Raw genomic sequence first — 22717 nt, 5'->3', positions numbered from 1 at the left:
ATTTCTCTTTCTTCTAATTGACCATTTTTCCCTTTACATCTTTTAAAATTCCATCCTTGAGCCATCACTTAATTTGGTAAAATTATGATTTAGTCCCTCTTAATTCTTCATCTATTCAATTTGGTCCCAATTCATCAATTTTCCTTAGTTTCTAGATTATTCCACCCTTAAAATATTTACACTATTGGTCCTTCAACTTTTTTATATTTACACTTTAACCCCTCAAATTTTAAGTATTTACTCTTGGATAACAAAACTTTTCTCACTTTTGCAATTTAATCATTTCTTTAATTAATATGTCATAATATAATCCTCAATGTTTTCATAACTCAAAATTCTCCTTTTTGTCACTTTATTTCTTTACTATATCAAAGATAATATCTTATTGTAAAAATTTTCGGGGTATTACATGATCCATGAACAGGTCTAATGGCAATACACATTGCTTACATCCTACAAATGGCATTTGTGATAAAATTAGATTGAGCTCAAGTCAAAATTTCTTTCCAAAGTTTAGCTCAAATAAAAGATGGGTCTATATATTATTTTGCTCAATCTCTTTTTTTTTAATTGTGGATTTTTGTTTATATCTCTTCATATTTTGAGAAAACTTTATATTTTGACGAATAGTTCAACCTTTGGACGAATCTACTTGTGATTTTTTTTCTTTCTTTTCTTTTTGTAACTAAGGTATCTAGTGTCAATAGCAATGACGAATCTCCTTATTGGGATGCTCTCTATAAAAATAAATAGTTAACCATGAAATATGCTCCATTTTCATGAATCACCATTAAAATCTCTTATTGACACTCTAATAATGGATATTGCAATTGGGTTGATATAATCCTCCTTCACCTAATTTGTAGTTTGACAGTGTAAAAAAAAAAAACAACCTTTCATTTTTTAAGTGGTAATTAAAAATTTTATTCAAACACGATTTCTAAATCCAATTAAGTAGCATTGTGAATGTGGATACCATAACGGGCCTGCTTATGAAGAACATATCTGTTGGGTTACTCAGTTATTTTGACCCAATAACAAGGTTTACTTTACATATGCTTTTTGTTATGTTATATCTCAAAATTTGATTGAGTTTGTGTCATAGCAATTGAGTTTTATTTCGATTGTGAAATTATAAAAAAAATATATTTTTTGGTTTTTTCTTTTATATTTTTATGTAAAATTTTGAAAAACACTCGCTCTTCAATTCTACTATTTCAATGAAAATCATATTTTATTTGTATTTCAGTTTTTAATAAATTTATTACGTAATTATTTTTACTCACAAGTAAATTATACTCTAATAATTTTTTTATACTTTCATATCCCATAATCATATTGATATCTTTTTTCCATTATCTTTTATATATATATATAATAGATGCTTGTTAGTCCAGTAGGCAAGGGAAGAACATACTTTCTTTCAATAATAATAACTAAGATTTGATCTTTTCATGAACATAAAAAATAATAATAATAAAAGAAATTAAATGTACCAAATTAGGTAAGAGAATGTAATTTCAAGAATTTTTTCTTCGCCCACATAAATTTAATACTCTCTTATAAATGATGTTAATCCAATTAATATTGATTTAAGTATTATTTTATGCATAAACAAGATTAATCATCAAGCCAAATTAAATGAAGGCGAAACAAAATATGTATAATAATGTATGTGTAACCAAGTCAAGATGATATGGATCAACCCCTTCTTCTTGCGCCAAAGATCTTATCATTTCTGAAGGAACTGGAGTTAGATCTCTTTTCCAATTCCATTCAAGAGTTCTTATGTGTTTCTACAACTCTTTAATACCCGAAATTTTGACAAATTTCTCTTCTTTTCTTAAGAACATATACAAGATTCGTCACTACAAACAAGATAATGGTAACCCCACGATTAATTATTTCATTTATAAATTTCATAGTAATAAAAATACATGTCCTACCGAAACATAATTTATAACTTGCTATCCTCTTGCCTAGCGGGGAAGGATTTACCTCCGTGGAAAAGATGATTCATTCGGCAACATCAAAAGAAAAACAGTATTTTATTTCTCTAAAACTGACAATTTTTACCATTTTTAGACAAGTAGGAAAACACAACGTGTTCATGATCATTTTTATTTTGCGAAATTCTAGAACCTTGTTCCATTAGACATAATCAAATCATTGAAATTTTGCCTTTGATTTTACTAAATTTCTTTCCTGATACAGTAATGATTATGAAATACCTTGAGAGAGCAGTAGTAAGTTGAAGTTAGGTTTTTTTGTGGGCAAACTAAGATCGGATCGGAGAGGGAAAAATTAAGAAAAGAATAACAATGTTGCAAAGCTTGTGCAGAGTGATCCCAATCCCAAGATTACCTCACATGCAGACCTTGCAAACTTATTTCCTAACCCCCCAAATTAATTAAAATATCCTATGCGTGCGAATATTCGATAATCGAGCCCCAAGTCCCCAAATTATTTTTTATTTTTCTCAATTAAGTAAGATTAATCATTTATCTAATCAATCTTTTCCAAATTTCCCCCTTTTTTTATTTCTTCTGCATGTGACTCTTTATTTGCAATAATCTTTGAATGATCTTCACGTAGATATTTGCGGTCACAATAATAAAACCTAACTATAAAGAAATGTTTTTTTTTCTCAATTTCTTTTCCTTATTAATAATGGTCAAAAAAATAAACTTGAGTTACATCCTATTTTAATTGACGTTCAGAAATTTGGGTTTTGACCATCTTTTAAGGTGGTGCCCGAAACCCTAACACACCTTAGAATTAATTAAAACGAGTCAAAGATTGAAGATGATGTAAGAAGCATCTTTAGGTGTTTATTGAATTAAATCTTTCCTAGGGTTTACCATTCTCACTTCGCATTCCTTAAATCTTTGTCATCTTCTCGTTGCCAGAAAAAAAAAAAAAGGAAAAGAAAACATCATCAAATGTAATCATATTCAAGTGCTCTTTCTCCATTAAAAAAAGGTTTTCATTTTCTTGGGTGTTGGACTCTATTACACTTGCAAATGGATGGCATGAGTGGAGCCCAAACTCCAACTAATTAAAAGTGTGAATTGTCTACGTATATTTTATTAGTAGTATGTTTGGGGGTTTAACCAAGGTTTTTAACTTGTTCCTCTTATGTATTTGCCAATTGTTCAAGACCTTCATGCTTCTTGCACTTTTCATGGGAAGCCTAGTCAACCACGTGTCCATCATGAGCCATGTTGGGGTTAATTAACTTAACGTTGTTCGAGGGATACTTAGAGAGGCGATCTAACATTTAGTTTAACTTGATAGATTTTGATCAAAGTGGAGGATCAAATCTACACTTGATACTAATTAAAAGATAGTTGATCAAAGTTTGAACTTTGATAAGAAATAATCATATGGTTGATTTGATTAAATATTTTAAAATTATCATTTATATTTAAATTCTAAAATGTTTTAATGAATATTTTTGAATATTAATATTGTATTAATCATGCATTTAATTGTCAGTTTAGCATAAATACCAATTCAAATATGATGTGATGTATTTTTAAAATAAATAGATCAAACTGTAAAGACATGTAAATATATTGTGTGAAGAGCCGAGAGGTTTTCTTTACAATATTAAATTCAAGATGTTCACGTGGTATGTATATTTGTGTTTGTAATTTCATCCACTTATTTAATGTCAAATTTAATATAATATTATTGATAAGGCTAGAGATGATAAAGTTTAAATTATTTAATAAATTTTGAATTAATTTGCTCAAAATAATTTTTTTTTAAACAGCAAGGGTAGGGTGGGCTGATTTCTTTTAAATTTATTACTTGGAAATGAGGATATGGAGTGGTTGGGATTTTGTTTGCCTTGTGCTCTTTGATATTTATATTTTACTTTTTAAAATGTATTTATAAATTATGCAATAAATTTTAAATTATTTAAGTGTTTTTCATGTTTATATTGATTTTTTTATAAACAATTAAGAAATATCAAATAGGGACATATCTAATATCAGTGGAGATAATAGTGATGTCCAAATGGTGCTAGGGCGGGATAGAACAAACTTATAGTGAATTGGTGGTGGATTTAACTATATTTGTTGTTATGTGTTGTTACCTCCAACCAGATTGATGGGATTACCTAATTAATATCAATTAGAATATTTTAAAAATAAAATTAATTTAAAGTATAAATCATAATTGAGATATATATATAGCAAAATTAACCCTTTATATTATTATATGTCAAGTTAAAGTTGTTTAAAGCATTTCAAAATGTGGTGCAACAAAAACAAAGCTGAGTCAAATGAGGATGTGTGACCTCAACATGCTTCTTGTGCACATGCAGAGCAATTTTATCGAATAAACATGTAGTATTAGACACGGGAACTGACTTTAAGGTTTAATGAAAGATGCTAAGCACTTTGGCCCTTCATGATTTTGTCCAAATTGATGGCTTGTAGAAAGAGAGATTGACATGTACTTCAAGTAACTAGAGATTTCATTTAAGTTGCAATTTTATGACGCAGGACCTCTACTTTTATGGTTACCCATTTCCATTTAAATGAAACCATATTTGAAGAAGAGAACAAAATGATAGTTCCCATATTTTATTTTCCATAAAATAAAATATGATATTAAATGGGCTGAGAGAGAAAGAGAATGAAGAGAGACGAAACAGATACCAATGAATGAGCCGAAGACCCTTTTTGAAATACTAAAATTTTCTAAGCCGAGGCCCTAGAAAACCTTGGAGCTAAGGGGTCTTTAAAAAAAAAAAAAAAGAAAACCAAAGGGAGACACCAAACCCAAGTTGAAGCAGCTTAGGCAGGAAGAGAACAAGGCAAAGACAGGCATGGTTTGGTCCCTTGAAGATCTCAATTCTAGTTTATTATTATGAACAAGAAAACAAAAAGACGATAAGACATGCCTTTGGGATTACACACTTCTTTGGACTTGCAAACAAACAAACAAAAAACCCTAGAAAGAGATAACAAAAACAAATTTAAAATCATGGTCGTTGTTTCCCATGCGTCTTCGATTTTGATACCTCTAGGTGTTATTGTTCATATTCGTCATTCATTTAACAATAAATCTAAAATAAAAATGAGGGTGTATTCCCCCAAAACCCATCCCCTGTACTTCCCGACGTAAATTTGTATTATTTTCTCACTGCCATGGAAACTCGCAGAAAGTTTCTACCTCAAACTCAGGGAGAGAGATGAATGTAATCATGTTCTCATCCAAATAGTCTATTTTGTTTCATTGGGGTCCAACTTGAAATGTTCTTTTGACTCAGCAACACACATTTTTATATATACTTGTGTAACGCTTCTCACTTATCTCTGGTCTCTCTAGTCACTATACCTAAAAGAGTAAAAAGAAAGAAAAAAAAGTAAAATATTGAAAAAGGTGGGGGAAGCTACAAAGCTAGTCACGTGAGCATCATGACCTCAACTGGGGTCACCCTATTCTATGTTTCTTCCCTTGTAATTATTACATGTTTTGGTTAGGGTAGGCTTTCTAGGATACACTGACTTAGTTACTCCCCCCACCTTTTCTTTAATAAACCTATTTATTAGTCTATTAATACTACTTATTTCTTTTTAATTATCTTTAACCTAAAAAATATTCAAGTTGCAGTCGAAGATAGAGTTTGGCTTCGTTTTATAATTGTAAAGGTTTGTGTTGTTGTTGGTTGATAATAATAAGTAGTAATAAATCTGTCTGTCCCTCACTCTCTGCTTGCCAGGATGATGATGATGATTATTATTATTGTTATTTGGTATAATTCATAGGTGATAGGTCCCTATTGGAGTAGGACCTCATAGCTGTAGATTGTGAAAAGAAATCCCAATTTTCAAACCGGGCAGAGGGAAGGGCGTGCTGGCACCTCACTAGCTAGGTTGGCTGCGCAAGGTCTTCTATCCATTGCTTTTTTACCATGCATTTTGAGACCCATATTTTTAACATTTTCTATTCCCCAGGAATTTTTATAGCGTGTCATAAAAGGGAAAAACCTTTTATTTTGGAAAATAAATCATATATTTTCTCCAACACATTATATCGTACATTTATTGGATTGTATCAACCATGTTTTACATGGGGTGGTAAATTAATTGTTATGTAGTGACGAATATTGTTAGCTGAGCCTGCACCTTGATAAAAACTCCTATATAATATTAAATTTTAGGTTGGCCATGAATATAGTCATAAAACATCATATTTCCATCTCCGTCTCAGTACTCTTGCCTTATCTTAGTTTAATTTTAATATTTGAGTTTTTTTAATTTAATATTTAAATTTAAATTTTTTCTTTGTGCCTTAACCAGTATTTAATACGTATACTCTAATAAAAACTACTTTAATTGACAAAAAAAAGATTTAAATACCATTTCAAATATTGAAACTAAATTAATATATATTTATTCTTTCCAAATTTATAAACAGAAAAACATGCCACTGTCCTTGTATTGAATTCGCAATCAAACTGTTTAAAGAGGGCTTAGACGTCACATCCTGTATATTTATATTAATTAAATCAAATTAGTTTAATTTATACAAGGCATCAATTAATTTTGAAAAAAAAATTTAAGTAATAAAATTAAAGGCTAAAATATCAATAAATACCTTTTTTTTATTTACGAAAAAAGGTCAAATTTTTTGAATATTTTAACTAACTAAAATTAGTCCATTTCCATAAATACTTAAAAATTCGGTTTATTTTCATAATTTGAAAAAAATACATTCATTCATATTTTAGCCGAAATAAAAAGATAGTAAGAAAGAACAGATAATAAAACATTAAGTAATTAGATAAAACATTTAAAAAATAAAAAAGTTGATCTAGCAAAAAAATTCATTCTCTTTTACATACTTGTAATTTATTAGTGCTAATAATATTTGATTAATATGCATTTATACACGTAATTATTAGTTGAAAAAAAAACATTCACAATTCTGCAAGAATACAATATCAAACAACAAAAATAATTGAAGACATAAAATTTTATTTCACTTTTTCTTAAAAAAGGATTTAACTTGTATATTATTATATTCGAATTTCATAATCCTAATATTATTTATTTTTTTAAAATTATATGAAGAAATAATTTAGTATAATTTTATTACTACATATAATAAATCCTTTTATCGCACGGGAAATTATGGTCGCAATTTTTCTTTTTGAAATTAATTTATTTTTAAAACTCATAATTTAATAATACACATATTTAATTCATGTATCGTACCAGAATATAAACTATACCAATTTAAATTTAAAGTTATGAAATGTAATCCAATATAACATAGTTAAATTTTAGCCAGTGTATTGACACATGGCAAGTAACCATGTTACATCAAATACAATTTCAATTTTGAGTTATACCCTTCCAATTGCTCTACAATTTCTAATAAAGAAAAACATTTCAACTTGACTAGTAATGAAATTTGTTACGGTAAATTAACTAAATTTAGGAAAGAAATATTTAAAAGCATATAACAACAATTAAAGTGATTCAAAAAATTAATAACATGTTACGTAAATTACTGATATATGTTGAAATATTAATAACAAAAACACATTTTTAATCAATGTTACTACTTCGATTTTTGAATCCTAATGATTTTTTTATTCAAACAATTTTTTTTACGAAATTTAAAAGTGTGTTCAGATGAAAAATTTTAAAATTTTGAAGATTTTTAAAATTTTTAAACTCTACAATTCATTATTTCAAAATGCTAGTAAATGTAATTGATTTGTTTGTTGTACAAGAATCTTACCATTTATAAAAATAACTACAAAAGAAGAATAATGCTATTAAAAATATATAATATAAAAAATCAATATTATATGATTATATTTGAAAATTTTATAAATATTTTTAATAAAATAAATTAAAAATATATATCAAATTTTAATAAGTTTAAGGTTCTTTTTTAATTTATAGTGGGGCCATATGTATTAAATGAAATAAATTTATGAGGAAATTTAAAAAACTATCTCTTCAGTGGAATTTTAAAAAGGAAATTGAGATACAATGTCACTTCTTGTTATAGGGATAACAAGAGAGGTTTTTTTTTTTATTTCAAAATGTTACACTACCAAGTTTAACAAAAAAAATTATAATGGTGTAAACAAATAAATCTGAATTTTTTAATTAAAAAAATAAAGTAATTAAACTCTTGAAAATAAAAGTATAGAAACTAAATTTTAAATATATGAAAAATATACTAACACCGAGCGTATTTTAACCTTTAAAATTTAACCCCAAAAATTAATGAGCATATATATACATTAAATGCTCATATATATAGTTTAAATGCCATATACTGTATATTTGAAGTCCCCCACAAAATTAAAGTGCCTTAAAAAATAATTAAGTAAGAAAGAGTTATTCCCTAAAACATATTTGGCGTGCCTCATTGTAACACTCTTTAATTTTTATTTTTATTTTACAACATCCAATCTAAAAGAAAAGTTTTCATACTTGAATGTTTTGATTTATCACACGATGTCGTTATTATGTCAGGCATCACCAATAAAACAATCATTTTAAAGGAAAAGAATGGTGTCATCAACCAGTCAAATGGCACCGATATTCATTGTACAAAAATGTTTCATTTTTGTAATAAATCTATTTTCTATACCATTTTTGTATTTAATTAATTTTTAGTATTATTTTTATAAAAAAACCGTTATTAAAGAGTAGAATATTGTTGGTAGTGAGAATTTTTGTTGGGGTTGTAATTGCTTCAACTTGTAAAGATATACTAAATTTTAGTCATAATGATGTAGATTTATTGTGGAATAAATCATTATCTAACAAAGCTGTGCTTGTGTTGACAAATTTGATGTGCCATTTTACTCTTGACGGTACTCTCTTTAAATGTGACTTGTATATTTGTCTCCTTATTAACGTAGAGGATGTGAAGACAGTATAATCCTAAAAAATATAAATAAATATTCAACTAGCTATCCCTTTGACAAAAACTAGAACAAGACGAAGCAAAATCTTGGGAAATTTCTACCCAGCTAAAGAACAAAATAACAACAGTAAAAGTTTAGGCTATACAGCTCATGTCCAGGAGGCAATGATGTAACGTATAAATAAAATAGAAATACAATCCACAATTGGTTTGTTTGTATACTTCTTTTACTATATAAATTTTAAACATAAATGATTTTTTTTAAAAATTTTACAAATGGAATTATAATTTATCACATAATATTTAAAATAAATATGCGACCATTTTTAACATTATTTGGTAGAGTTTATAAAATTTAAAGCGACTAATACTGAGTAGTGTAGTAAATAATAATTCAAAATAAAGAAATATATTTTATATATTAAAAAAAGGTAGACAGGTAAAGGTGGTGCTTACTGGCTTCAGAAGAGAACGCAGCAACACAGCCCTTAACTTTCTTTCTTTTTCCCTCCCATTAAAATATCAGTGTTTGTGGGGTCCAAATTTTCCCTTCCTTTCAATTTGGTACGACTATGGCAAGGCAAGTGGGCCAAAATAGAAAACCCCATGAAAATTAAAAACAAATTTTCCAAAAATAAAAATAAGTACATTCATTTATTTAAAAAAAAAAGAAAAAGAAAAAAGGAGGGAAGTAAAGGGGCGGCCGTGGGGGCCAAGGGAAGCGCTGTCGGCATAGGGGAAGCGAACCTCTCTAAACTCCAGCATCACGACATGCTTCCCACTCCTTGTTCCTTACTGGCATGGGAATTGGGTTAATAATTTATATTTTACAAATGAAACAAAAAATTAATTTTGGAAAAAGAAAATCTCATTTTCTGAAAAGATAAAAAACCTTTAGATTATGTAAAATTAATAAAAGTTACATATTTCTCCTTTAAATTCGAACCGCATCAAATTGCAATTTTTATTGTACCAAACAATAAAAAAATTAATTAATTTTTTTTATAAATCTCTCAAATAAATGAATTTCATTCCTAAATTTTGTACTCCAAACGCGCACTATTTTTTTCCATATATATAAAACAAAAAGATTAATTAGTAAAATAGATACAGTTGTAGATTAATTAGTGAAATAGTTGAGAAGTCGGCACCTTTTGGTGTGGTCTTATATATATGTTTAGCTCAAATGAAAAATGGGCAAATATTATAAATAGTCCCCATATTTTATCAAACTTTCCTAATAATTAATTTCAGTTAGTTTCAATTGTTTTTTTTTCAGTTTCAATACGATATTAATAGGTTTCAAGTCAAGACTTTTGTGAGAACTACAACTAAATATTACATTTATTTTATTAATTTATTCCTTTTAAAATAATTTATCTTAAAAAATTGATAAAATTATGAGGACCATTTGTGATATTATTTTACTTTTATTCCAAAGCATAGAAACAAGCTGATCTTACGTTCAACTAAAAGAAAGGAATAATATCACAATGGTCCCTCAACAATTTATTACAATTTCAAGATAATTTTTTTAAAAGAAGAAATTAATAAAATTAATGATATATTTACTTGTAGTTCCCACCAAAGTTTTGGCTTGAAACCTATTGATATTGTGTTGAAATTAGGAAAAAGAAACAATTAAAACTAACTAAAATTAATTATTATGAAAATTTGATGAAATATGGGGACTATTTATGATACTTTCCCAATAGAAAACGGCAGTCGGACTCGGAGGTGCCAATTTTGAAGCTGGGTCCTCCGAGATATCAACTATCTTACTAATTAATTTGGGATATTTCATATTTATGAAAAATAAGCCCGAACGCGCACACTCTTTAATATTTGTATTAATAAGATAAAAATTAAATGAAAAAATACAATGGTCATGTCCTGAGGGCCCACGTGGCATTATCTTAACCACTGTCTACTGATTGGTCAACGTCATTCTCCCCTAGAAAAAAGAATAAATTTTAAATTAAAAAAAGAAGAAGATGTGTGAGGAATCCGAGATAAAATGAAAGAGATAACATTGCTATTACAATCCTTTTTTCTTTTTTCTGAACTTTTATTTTACTTGTTTGTTTGTTTTTTTGGTTCATCATCTTCCCTCTTTTATTGCACTCGTCGAATTGTCTTCTCCAAGCTAAAATCTCCTTTTCTTTTTCTTTTCTGATACCTCACTTGCTCCTACACTCACGCGCTTTGTCCCCTACTTCCCATCTGTTTGCTTTCTTATATCTAATCAACAAAGAACGAGCTTTGAAATGTTAAATGAAATATGTATATATATATCTATATAGGTTGATTGTTGGTTTTTTATAACAACATTTTCTACTGCACAAATCGAATGACTTCTTTCATTATAATTTGTTGGATGTCAGTTTATAAAATTTTATCATGGAAAAAATATAAATTAAATTTGAACATCTAAAACACTTGATTGTCCCTTTGAACTTACCTTTGATTATAATTTCATGTAAATTATTATTTGAAAAAATTAAACTTTTAAATGTATGTTAATTGAAGTTATAATTTGGTAAACAAGGTCAAATTAGATGAAAAATTATTAACATATTCTCGTGTTGTTATAAGTATCTTGTTTGTTTAGGCTTCATCACATGACCTTGTCATGTTGAAACCTCAATCGCCATGTCACCGTCATGCCTTGGCTAAGAGCGGCACTTCCATTAAACACGATTTCGTGGCAACATGTATGTACGTCATGTAGAACTCCTTCAATTTATCCCATCAGCGACAACTGTTCGGTTCTCTCTATATTGCACACATGGTACCTTGTCTACCTACATTCGTCTCTTCACAATTTATCTAATGTTTACCATGCTTTTCAAAGTAGCCAACCACGCACATGTATCAAGACATAAGATTATGAGAGACTGATCCTCTTTTATAAATATTCATATTTGATTTTAAAAAAATAATATTTTTTTGATCCCTTTATACTTTAATTAGAAACACCAACTTGATGTAGTCGATTTCATTCTAGTATTGTCCAAGCCGGTTGGAACGTTCTGTTCCGGTAGTAAATTGAAGCAACAAATTCCTGTTTTGTTCTGGTGTGAATTTCAATTGGTACTGTGTACCGGTTAATTTCACTCGATTGAAATATGGTGTACCGATTAATACTAATTTTTTAAAATTTTGAATGTTTATTATTTATTTTAAAATTGTTGAATGATGGATTGTTATATAGATAATATGTGATGATTTTCTTTTTAATGTATACAATAATTTTTACCTTGTTTATTTAATGATGGATTGTGGAGTTGAAATTTTGATGCCAATTCACCAAATAATAATCTTTTATATAATTTATAAATATTTTATATTTGAGATCTATTTAATCTCATTATTTGATATTTATAAATATTTTTAATACATATATTAATTTTTTTAAAAATAATGATAATTTGAATTGATACATTAAAATAGACCAATATTAGAAAAATAATATATGTGACTCCCTTGCACTTGCTACCTCCCTTAGGCGTCACGGTTGCCAAGCCTCCAACTTCACATGTAAGTAAATTACCGTGTTGTTAATTTGGATTATATTACTGAAGTAGTGCCCTTGTTTTTTTATAAGGAGAAAAAGGGAGTTGGAAAATGAAAGACCATAGAGAAAAAGAAACGAAACGAGTTCTGGACTTTTGGGACCATTTTTAACTTGGAATGAGATGTTTAAGTGCCCAAAAAACAAAACACGACTTGTGTGGGTAAATAACAGCAAATATGGGTATAGCTTTTATTTGCAAAGAAGAAGAATAAGAAAGAAGAGAATAATTGTATGATGTTGTACATGCCTCAACTTGTCTTCCTAGTTTCAACCTTGACAAGGATGCTTCGAAAGCATGCATCTATGCCCTTCCAGATCCATCGTTTTCCTTTCCTTTCCCTTTTCTTTTTTTGCCCATCTTTCTTCTATAGTATTCCCTTTATAATTTATTTTCTCTTTGTTTCCCCTCATTTGAGATAATTAATGCTTTTTTCAATTTAAACAAATGTGTAGTGTGGAACACTTTTTTTTTTCGAATGGAAGAATGTAATATTTGGAGGTGAAAGAAATGAAAATTTGCTGGATTTTTACAAAGACCATGGATTTGACTTTACGGTTTGTCATTTTAACATGAGGCAAAAAGGTAGGGTGCAACATGAAGTAACATGGCCCCATTTGGATTCAATGTAACTTTCTATATTTTCCACTATGCTTGCATGTTAGAATTTATGGTTACATTATGTGCTTAAAAAAATGGGAGGGGGAGGGGGGACACGTAATTTCTAAAGAGTTTCAACATGGTTTGATAAGTTCAATTAATGTCCAATAATTTTCTTTAACACTTTCAAACAACTAAAATCTAGTAATCTCTTTGAATGAAGTAGAAGGTCTCACAGTTGGAACACCAACAGCATTTATTTTGAAGTAGTGAATGCCAACAGATAATGTAAAAGAAATGGGGTAGTAATGAAAAGGTCCGTAAATTGAGTTGAGAGAGCAACTCATTTGTCTCCACCCTTTTTTACGATATGAAAAACATCAAAGGTTTAACGTCGAATGAAGAGGCTGTCTTGTCTATGTTTGGGATGAAGTATAAAGTGTGTTTTTCCTGAAGTGATGCAACATGTTATAGGTATGAGATTAGAGATGCTCAATCATGGATTTTAGAAGCTGTGGGTTTCTTTTGCTATTTCTTTCCAAACATAACATTAACATATGCTTTATGTATGGTCTTTTTCGGTGCAAATGTTTTAATTTACTGCCTTTTGGATATGTTATGCATACTTCCGCTTCGGTGTTAAATATAACTAAATTATGTTAGTAAAAGGAAATTATATAAAAAATATGTAAGAATCTCTATTAATTTTACGCTAATCCGTCTCGGGTGTTGAGAAAACTTTTTTGAACAATGGACATGGAGTTGTTATTATAATTGTTTACACCGTTCCGTTCTGCTCCACTATATGAAGTTACCATTTTGTTCTTACATATATTAATTGTTAAAAGAGTAAAAATGTAAAAATGTGTTAAGAAAAATTCATATATTTTATGTTTAATTATTTGTTGAATAATTGTGTTTAAACATTCACTTGTTTCTAAAATGTTTAAAAATTATAGGAAAAATAAGTAGCAAAAATTAAATTAAAATGGAGCGAAGTGAGATAGGGATGGATGCATCTAACAACCATAGAAGTGGTAGAGTCTAACATCTATAGAGATGGTAGTGATTTTAAGATTAAACATCTATAATGGAGTGAGTGAAGCAGGGTGTATCAATTATAAAGTGGTGATGGATTTAGCAACATCCGCTTTTGTCCCAGTCCCATTACTATCTTAAATTAAAATGATGAATTTTTATTAATTTTATTTAAAAAATATAAAAATAAAAAAAATATCCTAATAACCAACTTAATCATAAATTTTATTGATACCATAAATATGGAATTACGTGACAAGTTAAACAAACATAAATTTAATTATAAAAAAGGCAACAAGTAAGCTAAATGTATAATAATATTAAAATAAAATAAAAACCACTTTCTTAAAACCTTTCAGCATAGACACTTAGGATTGAAATAATAAAAGTAATGTGCGGTGTTAGAATTGAAGCATGTTTTAAAAATTTCATGAAAGAGGCTGTGGTTAGAAATTTGTAGAAATTTAAGAAGGGATGTCCGGAGAAGAGAGTTGAGGCTGAGGGGGGAATTTTATTTGTGGCGACTGTCACGTGGCATTGCATATTGAGTGAATGAGTTCATGCAGCCCACCCCATCTTGGCCTTCTAACTTTATGAAGAGAGAGAATGGTGAATGGAAACCGCTAGCGGACTTTGCAAGGCAAACTTCTTTTTTGAATGAATTACATTTTCTGCAATTTTCTTCTACTTGAACCATCTGATTAACATATGAAAAAAAGCAAGCACCAAGTACTATGGATGGTTTCGAAATTACAGATAAACCCTTCCTTTTATCTGTCATAAGAAGAAATCACTTTGCTGTCTGAAACTTTTCTAGGATAATTCCTCAAGTGAGGAAATTATTAAGGCAACTTGGGTGGTAAACTTTATTTTTTAGGCTTAGATATTTAAGGTGTGAAAAAAGAATTATCTTTAATTTGCTTCAACAATAATAGGAGTAGCCTTACTCCTCAGGTTTTCTTATCCCTAATAAATAAAAGCAGATGTTTTTCTTTTTTCACTCATTATGTCTAAAGATATATAGAGAGACACTTGTGTTTAGGACTAGCTTTGTCCGCTTAGTTTTCGCCTTGCCTCGCCTACTTTATCTCTCTCTCTCTCTCTCTGTCTCCAATTACTTTGTCTTTATTCCCTTTAAACATCAACTCTTTAAACGAAAACTAGTCTGGTTTTGAGTCTGAGCTAAAGCTTAAACCATAATATCTATGAACCAAACACTTGAAATGAGCATCTTGCACCTCACAAGCTCCTGTCTTGAGTATTAATAATAACCCAATGCTTCATTTCTTGAATCTTGAGTTTGTGTTGTAGGTTGGATTGAGGGGGGCGGGGTGTGTCTTTCTAAATGGATTTTGGGGTGGTGGGTTTGGAAGGGTTTGTGGGTTCAGATACTGCAACCACTACTACTACTACGACGACGACTGCTGGTTGTACCAGTCTTGCTGCAGATCCTGAGGCAAAGCAGAAATGGTACGGTTCCGGGTTCCTCAAGCAAGAGAGATCCGGCAATAATGAGGACGACTGGAGGAGTTCGAAACTGGCCAAATTTGATGATTTTTCGACCTCCAAGGCAGCGTTGCACAACCACAGAAATACTTTACTTAGATCCAATTTCTCTATCTTCTCTGACGGACAACACCAGCAACAACAAATGCTGAGCTTTTCTGCTCCCAAATCAGACGCTCTTTCCGTTGATACAGCCTCTCAAAGTGTCGCATTTCCTTACTTTCAACTGACATCACCTGCTTACACTAGAAACACAGGTATATCACTATATATATACACATGTATATATGTTGACAGCAACGCTAAGATTCTAACATCATTACCCTATTCATCATCATTTGAGGAAATTACGGAAAAGGAAATAAAATGGTTTTGACCTCTTGGCTGGTGCATATTCTTGTGACTTGTAGCAAAGACTAGACATGCTTTCTCTTGGTTTTCTTGTTTGATTCCATGGTTCTGATGAAGGGTCTTTTCATGAAAATCTGTGAGAGGTCTTTTTTTTAAGTCTTGTCAATAAAAAAAAGTGAGGTTCTCTATTTTTATTTTCATCTGCCTGTTCTATGAGATAAATATTTTTGGTAATAAATCAAACAGTGATTATGAGAACAAAAGAAGAAACCCAAAAAGGTTCATCCTTGATTGTTTTTGGGTTCTTACCTGTTCCCATTGCACTGCTTTGAAAACCTTGAAATTCTGGCTTTTCTGCCTTCATTTTTATTTTATTTTTGTTACAATATGTTTTGCTTAACCTTCACTTATTTTCTTCCTGGATTTGTACAACAGGCTACAACACTGGAGGGTTTAATGGTGCAAACATGCATGGGGTGTTAGCAGGAGGTAGAGGACCATTCACCCCATCTCAATGGATGGAGCTGGAACACCAGGCTTTGATCTACAAATACATAACTTCAAATGTGCCTATCCCATCTAATCTTCTCATTCCTATAAGAAAATCCCTTGATTCTGCTAATTTCTCTTTGTTCTCCGGTGGACTCCTCAGACCCAATACATGTAAGTTGTCTCTTCAAAAAGGAAACATTTTTCTAAGAACTTTTCCATAATGTCCATATGATTTCCATGCTTGATGCAAAAGTAGAAGCAAACAGACCTTCCTCTCTCCCTCTCTCATAAAGATTTGGGAATGGGAAGGGGGGAGGGGAGGCACGAGTTAGTGCTGCACTTTACTTTCTGTTCTTATTGGCAAAGAAGTACTTTCTGGGGTTTTCATTGTCTTTTTTGTTTCCCTTTTTTATTTTTTATTTTTTTTTAATTTCCACCCTTAATAGAGAGAAACACTGTTCAACTAAGCCAAAACAATGCACCACACGCGCTACTTGATTGCATAATCTGTTTGAATCAAAGCATCACTGTCAGGACATTTCAAATTTCAACTATAGCTCATTGCCACATTTGTTTTGGTCCCATGTCCGACAAGGCAACTTCTCCCCTGCCTTTGTTAAAGTAAAACAGTGTGTATATTATTTTTTTCCAAATCAAAAGAAAAAAAAATCAATGGTAAACCTGAAAGCTCAAAGCTATATCAAACACAGAAGAGTAACAGATATGGCCTTGGCATGCATGCTTAAGCCTGCATCTTCTACTTTAATATTTCTGGAATGTTTTGTTTTGAAGTTATAATTTGAAATTTATTGACCTTTTTTTAATGATGTTCAAACAGTGGGTTGGGGGGCTTTTCATCTTGGGTTCTCGAATAACACTGACCCAGAGCCAGGGCGGTGTCGTAGAACAGATGGAAAGAAATGGCGGTGTTCAAGAGATGCGGTTGCCGACCAGAAGTACTGCGAGCGGCATATGAATAGGGGACGCCATCGTTCAAGAAAGCCTGTGGAAGGCCAATCCGGCCATTCCGCCGCAGCCATCGCCCCCGCCAAACTGATGCCTACTGTCTCCTCTTCAGCATCAGTGTTAGGGCCAACCGGTGGCAGCGGCGAATCCAACAGCCTCGCCATTGCACAACAGCAGTTCAAGCATTCGCAGCCTGCTACTGCATCTAATCTTTCTGCGGCAGCTACACTGAACAGGTGACAGAATTATCCCCTCATCATTGCTTCCTTCCTTGTTTGTAAGCTATAGGGAAGGTTCTTTCAACAGGTTGTTTAATACCCTGTTACTTAAAAACTTGCCATTAATGGATTCTAATTCCGTTGATGATTGTGGATCTTTCAGCTACACTGTTATAGCATTTATCCTGGAATGGTAGGGTGCCTGCCTTCTGCCCATATGTTCTTATCGCTTTGGCTATATAAAATTAATAATAATTGTAGAATCTACTTATCTTCTGCCATCCTTGACAGTGACCGGTCTTACTAGTTATTATTAGGGAAGGTTCTTTCAACAGGTTGTTCAATACCCTGTTACTTAAAAACTTGTCATTAATGGATTCTAATTCCATTGATGATTGTTGATCTTTCAGGTTGCTTCTGAGTAAAGACACAGTGGGTGATACTACACCAGGACTCACCATGACATCCGTGACCGGTGACTTAAAATCAAAAGAAAACCCTTTCTTGATCCCAAAGCAGCAGAACTCATATGAACATCACTCAAGAACTGAGTTTGGACTTGTTTCCTCTGACTCACTCCTTAACCCTTCTCATAAAATCTCTGCCTTGATTAAGTGCAGAAACTTTACTAGTCAAGAAACTGAATCTCAGCATTCCCTTCGCCAGTTCATGGACGAGTGTTCTAAAACGCAGTCTGATCGTTCAGCCATTTCCTGGCCAGAAATTGATGTTCAATCAGATAGGACCCAACTCTCCATATCAGTACCCATGGCTGCCTCTGATTACATTTCTTTTACTTCCTCTACTAACAATGATAAAGTAACACTATCCCCTCTCAGATTGTCACGTGAGTTCGATCCCATTCACATGGGATTGGGTGTGGGCAGTGTTATTAATGACTCAAACCAGAGGCAAGCAAATTGGATTCCTATCTCTTGGGAGGCATCCATGGGTGGTCCTCTTGGCGAGGTATTGCATAGTACTAACAGCAGCACAGGTGAGTGTAAGAGCTCATCGGCACTTAACCTCATGACAGAGGGCTGGGATAGTAGTCCTCGGTTAGGATCATCACCTACCGGTGTCTTACAAAAGACTTCCTTCGGTTCTCTTTCTAATAGCAGTGCGGGAAGCAGTCCAACAGCGGAGCACAACAAGACACATGAAGGTGCTAGTCTTTGCAATAACCTCCTTGGTTCAGCCCTTGTTCAGTCTTCCTCTCTACCTGCTTCTTGAATCCACTTCACTAGGTTGTGGGAGGAGAAAAATGGAGAAATGGAAGCATGGATTTTTATATCTATTGACAAACATGGAACAATTAATTATGAAAGCAATATTATTATGTTTATCCTTTTTTACATTTTGTAATTTGTACTTTCTAGCCATGCTTTGTTCCTAGAAATTAGAGATTAAACGCAGTTTGTCTAAAATTGTGGTTTGAAACTTCAAATTTTTTTATTTTCAGCGTTACATGCAATGTGTGGTACGACTTGTTTTGGCAACACAGTAGTTCTATTGGTTACTTGTAATTATGCTCTTGAAAATGTTTATGTATCTTTGAGTTTAAATAATTCAGAAGGTTCTTAGAACATGAAATTTATTTAATTTAAAAAATGGCAAGAATGGGTCCATCTTTTAAGGTCATGAAGAAAGAAAGCAACTCACAAGTAAACTGTTGTGCCAAAGTTTACCACTCAGCAACCACAGTAAAATGGTACTTTTCCAACAAAGTTTCAAGCAAAGCCTGGATGTGACTTTCCATGAAAATTTTTCACTTTGCAAGTTGGCAACTACCCTACAATCTATATACAACAGTGCTCTGCAGATGATGAGGATCAAATACTCATTTCATCTGTGATTGCGGATATAGAACATAGAGACTGCAATTCCCACAATAATCTGCACATAATCATGTTAAGCATCTGATGTTCTTACATATGATTTACACATTTTCTGCTTGGAACCTCATGTCAGTTCTCATCACAGAGACAATTCTTAATCTGGCAAATATCTAATGTTATCAAAATTTGTTAGGCCTCCATGATTATAAAAGCTTTCCCTCAAAACGCATTTCCTCCAATAACCTAACCAAGCATGATCCTTTACTGTCTCATGACTGCAGTTCTACTGTGTCTCAGACAATAACTATTCATGGAAAACAACCATACAATACGAATACAAACATTAGAACAACACCTTTGGTAGATGAGATATGAAGAGTATATAAATGTTGGTTTTGTAAGTGAGACAATATGTCGATCAGACAGAAGTTTACTACATACAGTCGTTTGCAATGCACGTCTTCTTTTCTTTTTTCTTTTTTTATATTTCCTTCTAGTGTGAGAAAATCCATTAATTTTTGTGCAGGTTTTACCAAGTCTGTTTCACCCGTTTACTGAGATGAACTTAACTTCTCCATCAATGTCCCCACAGTAGAATAGGAAACTGTTAAAACAACCTTTTACAGCAAAACCTGAAAGACAGGATACTATTCCTCTCTTGGCACAGACTTTAGTAAGGGAATAAAGCCACCACTAAACCAGGCACCGGGTTTGTTAACAAATAAATATACTTTCCTGCAATTTTTAGCTATTTGTCATAAGCGAAGTAACCCGGACACTGTCCTAAAAGATTCTATTGCCAGAACTATCCGGAAAATATTCCAATGTATACATCGTTCATGTATCCGTATCCAACAAACACTCTAACACATGAAAAATTCAGAAGCAAGGAATTAAAAATGTAGTGATGTGCGTAACCCTCAACCATGTCTTGTTTTTGTGATTAGGGCTTTAAACACCACCAAATTTGGATTTAAGGAGCTGGTTACCATCACAAAAGCGTATCAAATAAAATGCATTGTGCATATTATACAGCCAACTCCTATATGCCATATTATAATCATTCCTAAATTGACAATCAATACATTGGGTACTCGGTCAAATTTGCCATATAAATCTGATGATCGTATAAGAATTAGATGAGGCTGCAGAATTGAAGATGTCTCACCTCACAATCTGATGTGCTTCCATAGAAAAGGACATCCCCCAACAAGCAAAATTGTATTGAGGCAGGTGTGTATATTAAGATGAACCAGAAAGAGCAGAGGAATCTGTTCATCTAATAGGTGCAGTTAAAGCTTAGCTTAAATAGCTTTCGAAACCTTCGAAATTCAGACTTTTTTTAGGCATATTCTTCGAAGTTGGTTACCTATAATCCTTATCCCAGTCCTAATCCTAATCCTAACATTAGTTTCGGTTTTTCTTTTATAAACGTAGGAACGGAAAAGAAAAAAGACCTAAAGGCATCAAGTGTAACAGAGTAGGCCTGGTCTTGTGGTTCCACTTTCCATGGTAGGTTTAGCATTATCCCTAAGGCATCTTACAGTTCTTATTCATATTGTCCTCTACTTTGATTCAGGAAATAATGCTCTACGGTTTCTCCTAAGATTTTTTAAGATATTGTGGAATCATCTCTCAACGGTTTCCTATCCTTTTTATCTTAATTTTTCTTTTTGAAAATATAACTTCCAAAAGATAACGCTTATCCATATTCCTAATAATAAAATAGCATGTAAAAATGGAAGAGTTTTGTACGTAAAAATAACTACGTCCATTTATGCCTTTTATTCGATTACAACCGTTCCAGGGTTGGCCTTTTCGTCTAAATTTAAAAATTTGCTGTAAATTTTGGAAAGTTTACGCAAAAATATTAAACTTGAAAAGTGGATTTAAATAAAAAAAATTGACCTATTTAAAATTTGGGCTAAATTCGAATTTAAACATTTAAGATTGGTGAATAACTCGATCCAACACTTTTTTTAAGTTTGTAATATATAATATACATTACGTAATTTATAACAAATAACAATTAAATATATAATATTGTAATGTAAACAATAAAAAATTTAAGTTACTTATATTTAAAATTTTAATCAAGAAAAATATATAAATTTATTAAATATTAAATTTAAAATAATATAAATATTTTTAAAATTTTAACCCATAATATGGGTGAATCAAAAACATCATAAGTTAGACGTTATAAATATCAGTAACTTTGAGTAAAAATTAAAATTTATGTTTCGAGTCAGATCGAGCTCGGGCAAAAGTTAAAATATATTAATATCATATATAAGTCCAACCCAACATAGTTACGGATGTATACCAACCGACAACGTTTATATGGGATGAGCTCTAGTTATGATTCAATGCCTATAAAATGTTTAATAATAGTGGATCCATCGTGTAGATATCAAAGTCCATGTGCGATGGGCTTTAGTTATGATATAGTTTCCCATCATCATCGTTGATTGAGTATTAAAATGTGTTTCCAATAACTCAAACTATCCATATCTTACATTAAAAAATAAACTTTCCCTAATAAGATTAATGCTTGGATGTGTTAGGTTGTTGTCTTGTTTTCAATTATAGTTTTTCTTTCTATTTTTAATGTTTTTTACGTTTAAAAGTTAAAGTTATTCTATATTTATTCTGAGTTTGATATTTAAAATATTTAATTTAGGTTATTTTTATTATTACGTATGACATATTTTATTTTTAAATATTGTATTTAAAGTTGATTTTTAGGATACTCGACTTGTTTTGAGAAAAAAACAACTAAAATTACAATAAAAAATAATTTGAAAAATAAATTTTTTAAAATTTTATTTTATTTATATTAAATGATGTAGGATTTGAACCATCCTGTTAAAAGAAAATGATTAATACAAAATTATTAAAAAAAGTAAACTTTTTTCTATCTTTACTAAAAAATATTGTTATTAAAATTTAGCGATAATTTATATGTTTCGCCTCTCCTTAAAATGTATATAGAGAAACAAATTAATCAGTATAGTAAGAACGGTTAAGGCAAAAGTGGCGGTGTTAGAGGGACTGTTGCTGTCATGCAGGTCGGTCGAAGGTGGCCTATCAATTGCATTTATTTATACGTCATAAGTAAATGAGAGGAGGGTGACATTAACATTTAACTCCCCCGAAGGTGGCCACTGCAAGTTTGTTAGTTAGCCAACTTTCATTAACAGCTTTTCTACGTTTC

At 31.0% G+C, this 22717-nt stretch overlaps 1 protein-coding gene and 1 long non-coding RNA gene across 4 annotated transcripts; one reads left to right on the top strand and one right to left on the bottom strand.

Moving 5' to 3' along the window:
* Nucleotides 1-14600: 14600 nt before the first annotated feature.
* LOC107905164 (growth-regulating factor 1) lies at nucleotides 14601-19129 on the top strand. 2 transcript variants are annotated; one of them, XM_016831742.2, is made up of 4 exons: nucleotides 14601-15892; nucleotides 16422-16649; nucleotides 17317-17680; nucleotides 18073-19129. In XM_016831742.2, exons 1-4 carry the CDS (start codon nucleotides 15475-15477, stop codon nucleotides 18893-18895), a joined length of 1833 nt encoding a protein of 610 aa, XP_016687231.1. In that variant the 5' UTR covers nucleotides 14601-15474; the 3' UTR covers nucleotides 18896-19129. The 2 variants fall into 2 exon arrangements, with proteins under 2 accessions (XP_016687231.1, XP_040950127.1); XM_041094193.1 differs by having other exon boundaries at nucleotides 14855-15892; nucleotides 17308-17680.
* A 242-nt stretch (nucleotides 19130-19371) lies between these two features.
* On the bottom strand, nucleotides 19372-21137 carry LOC107905165 (uncharacterized). Of its 2 annotated transcripts, none has more exons than XR_005914021.1 (2): nucleotides 20669-21137; nucleotides 19372-20235 (listed from the first exon to the last, which is right to left on the bottom strand). It is a non-coding gene; the product is annotated as an uncharacterized lncRNA (long non-coding RNA). The 2 variants fall into 2 exon arrangements; XR_001686464.2 differs by having other exon boundaries at nucleotides 19372-19804.
* Between the last annotated feature and the right edge of the window lie 1580 nt (nucleotides 21138-22717).

Source organism: Gossypium hirsutum, chromosome D05, assembly GCF_007990345.1.
Source record: "Gossypium hirsutum isolate 1008001.06 chromosome D05, Gossypium_hirsutum_v2.1, whole genome shotgun sequence".
In the NCBI taxonomy this organism is placed as follows: Eukaryota; Viridiplantae; Streptophyta; class Magnoliopsida; order Malvales; family Malvaceae; genus Gossypium; species Gossypium hirsutum.
Note: the sequence above shows the minus strand (reverse complement) of the source record. Positions and strands in the feature narration are given on the sequence as shown.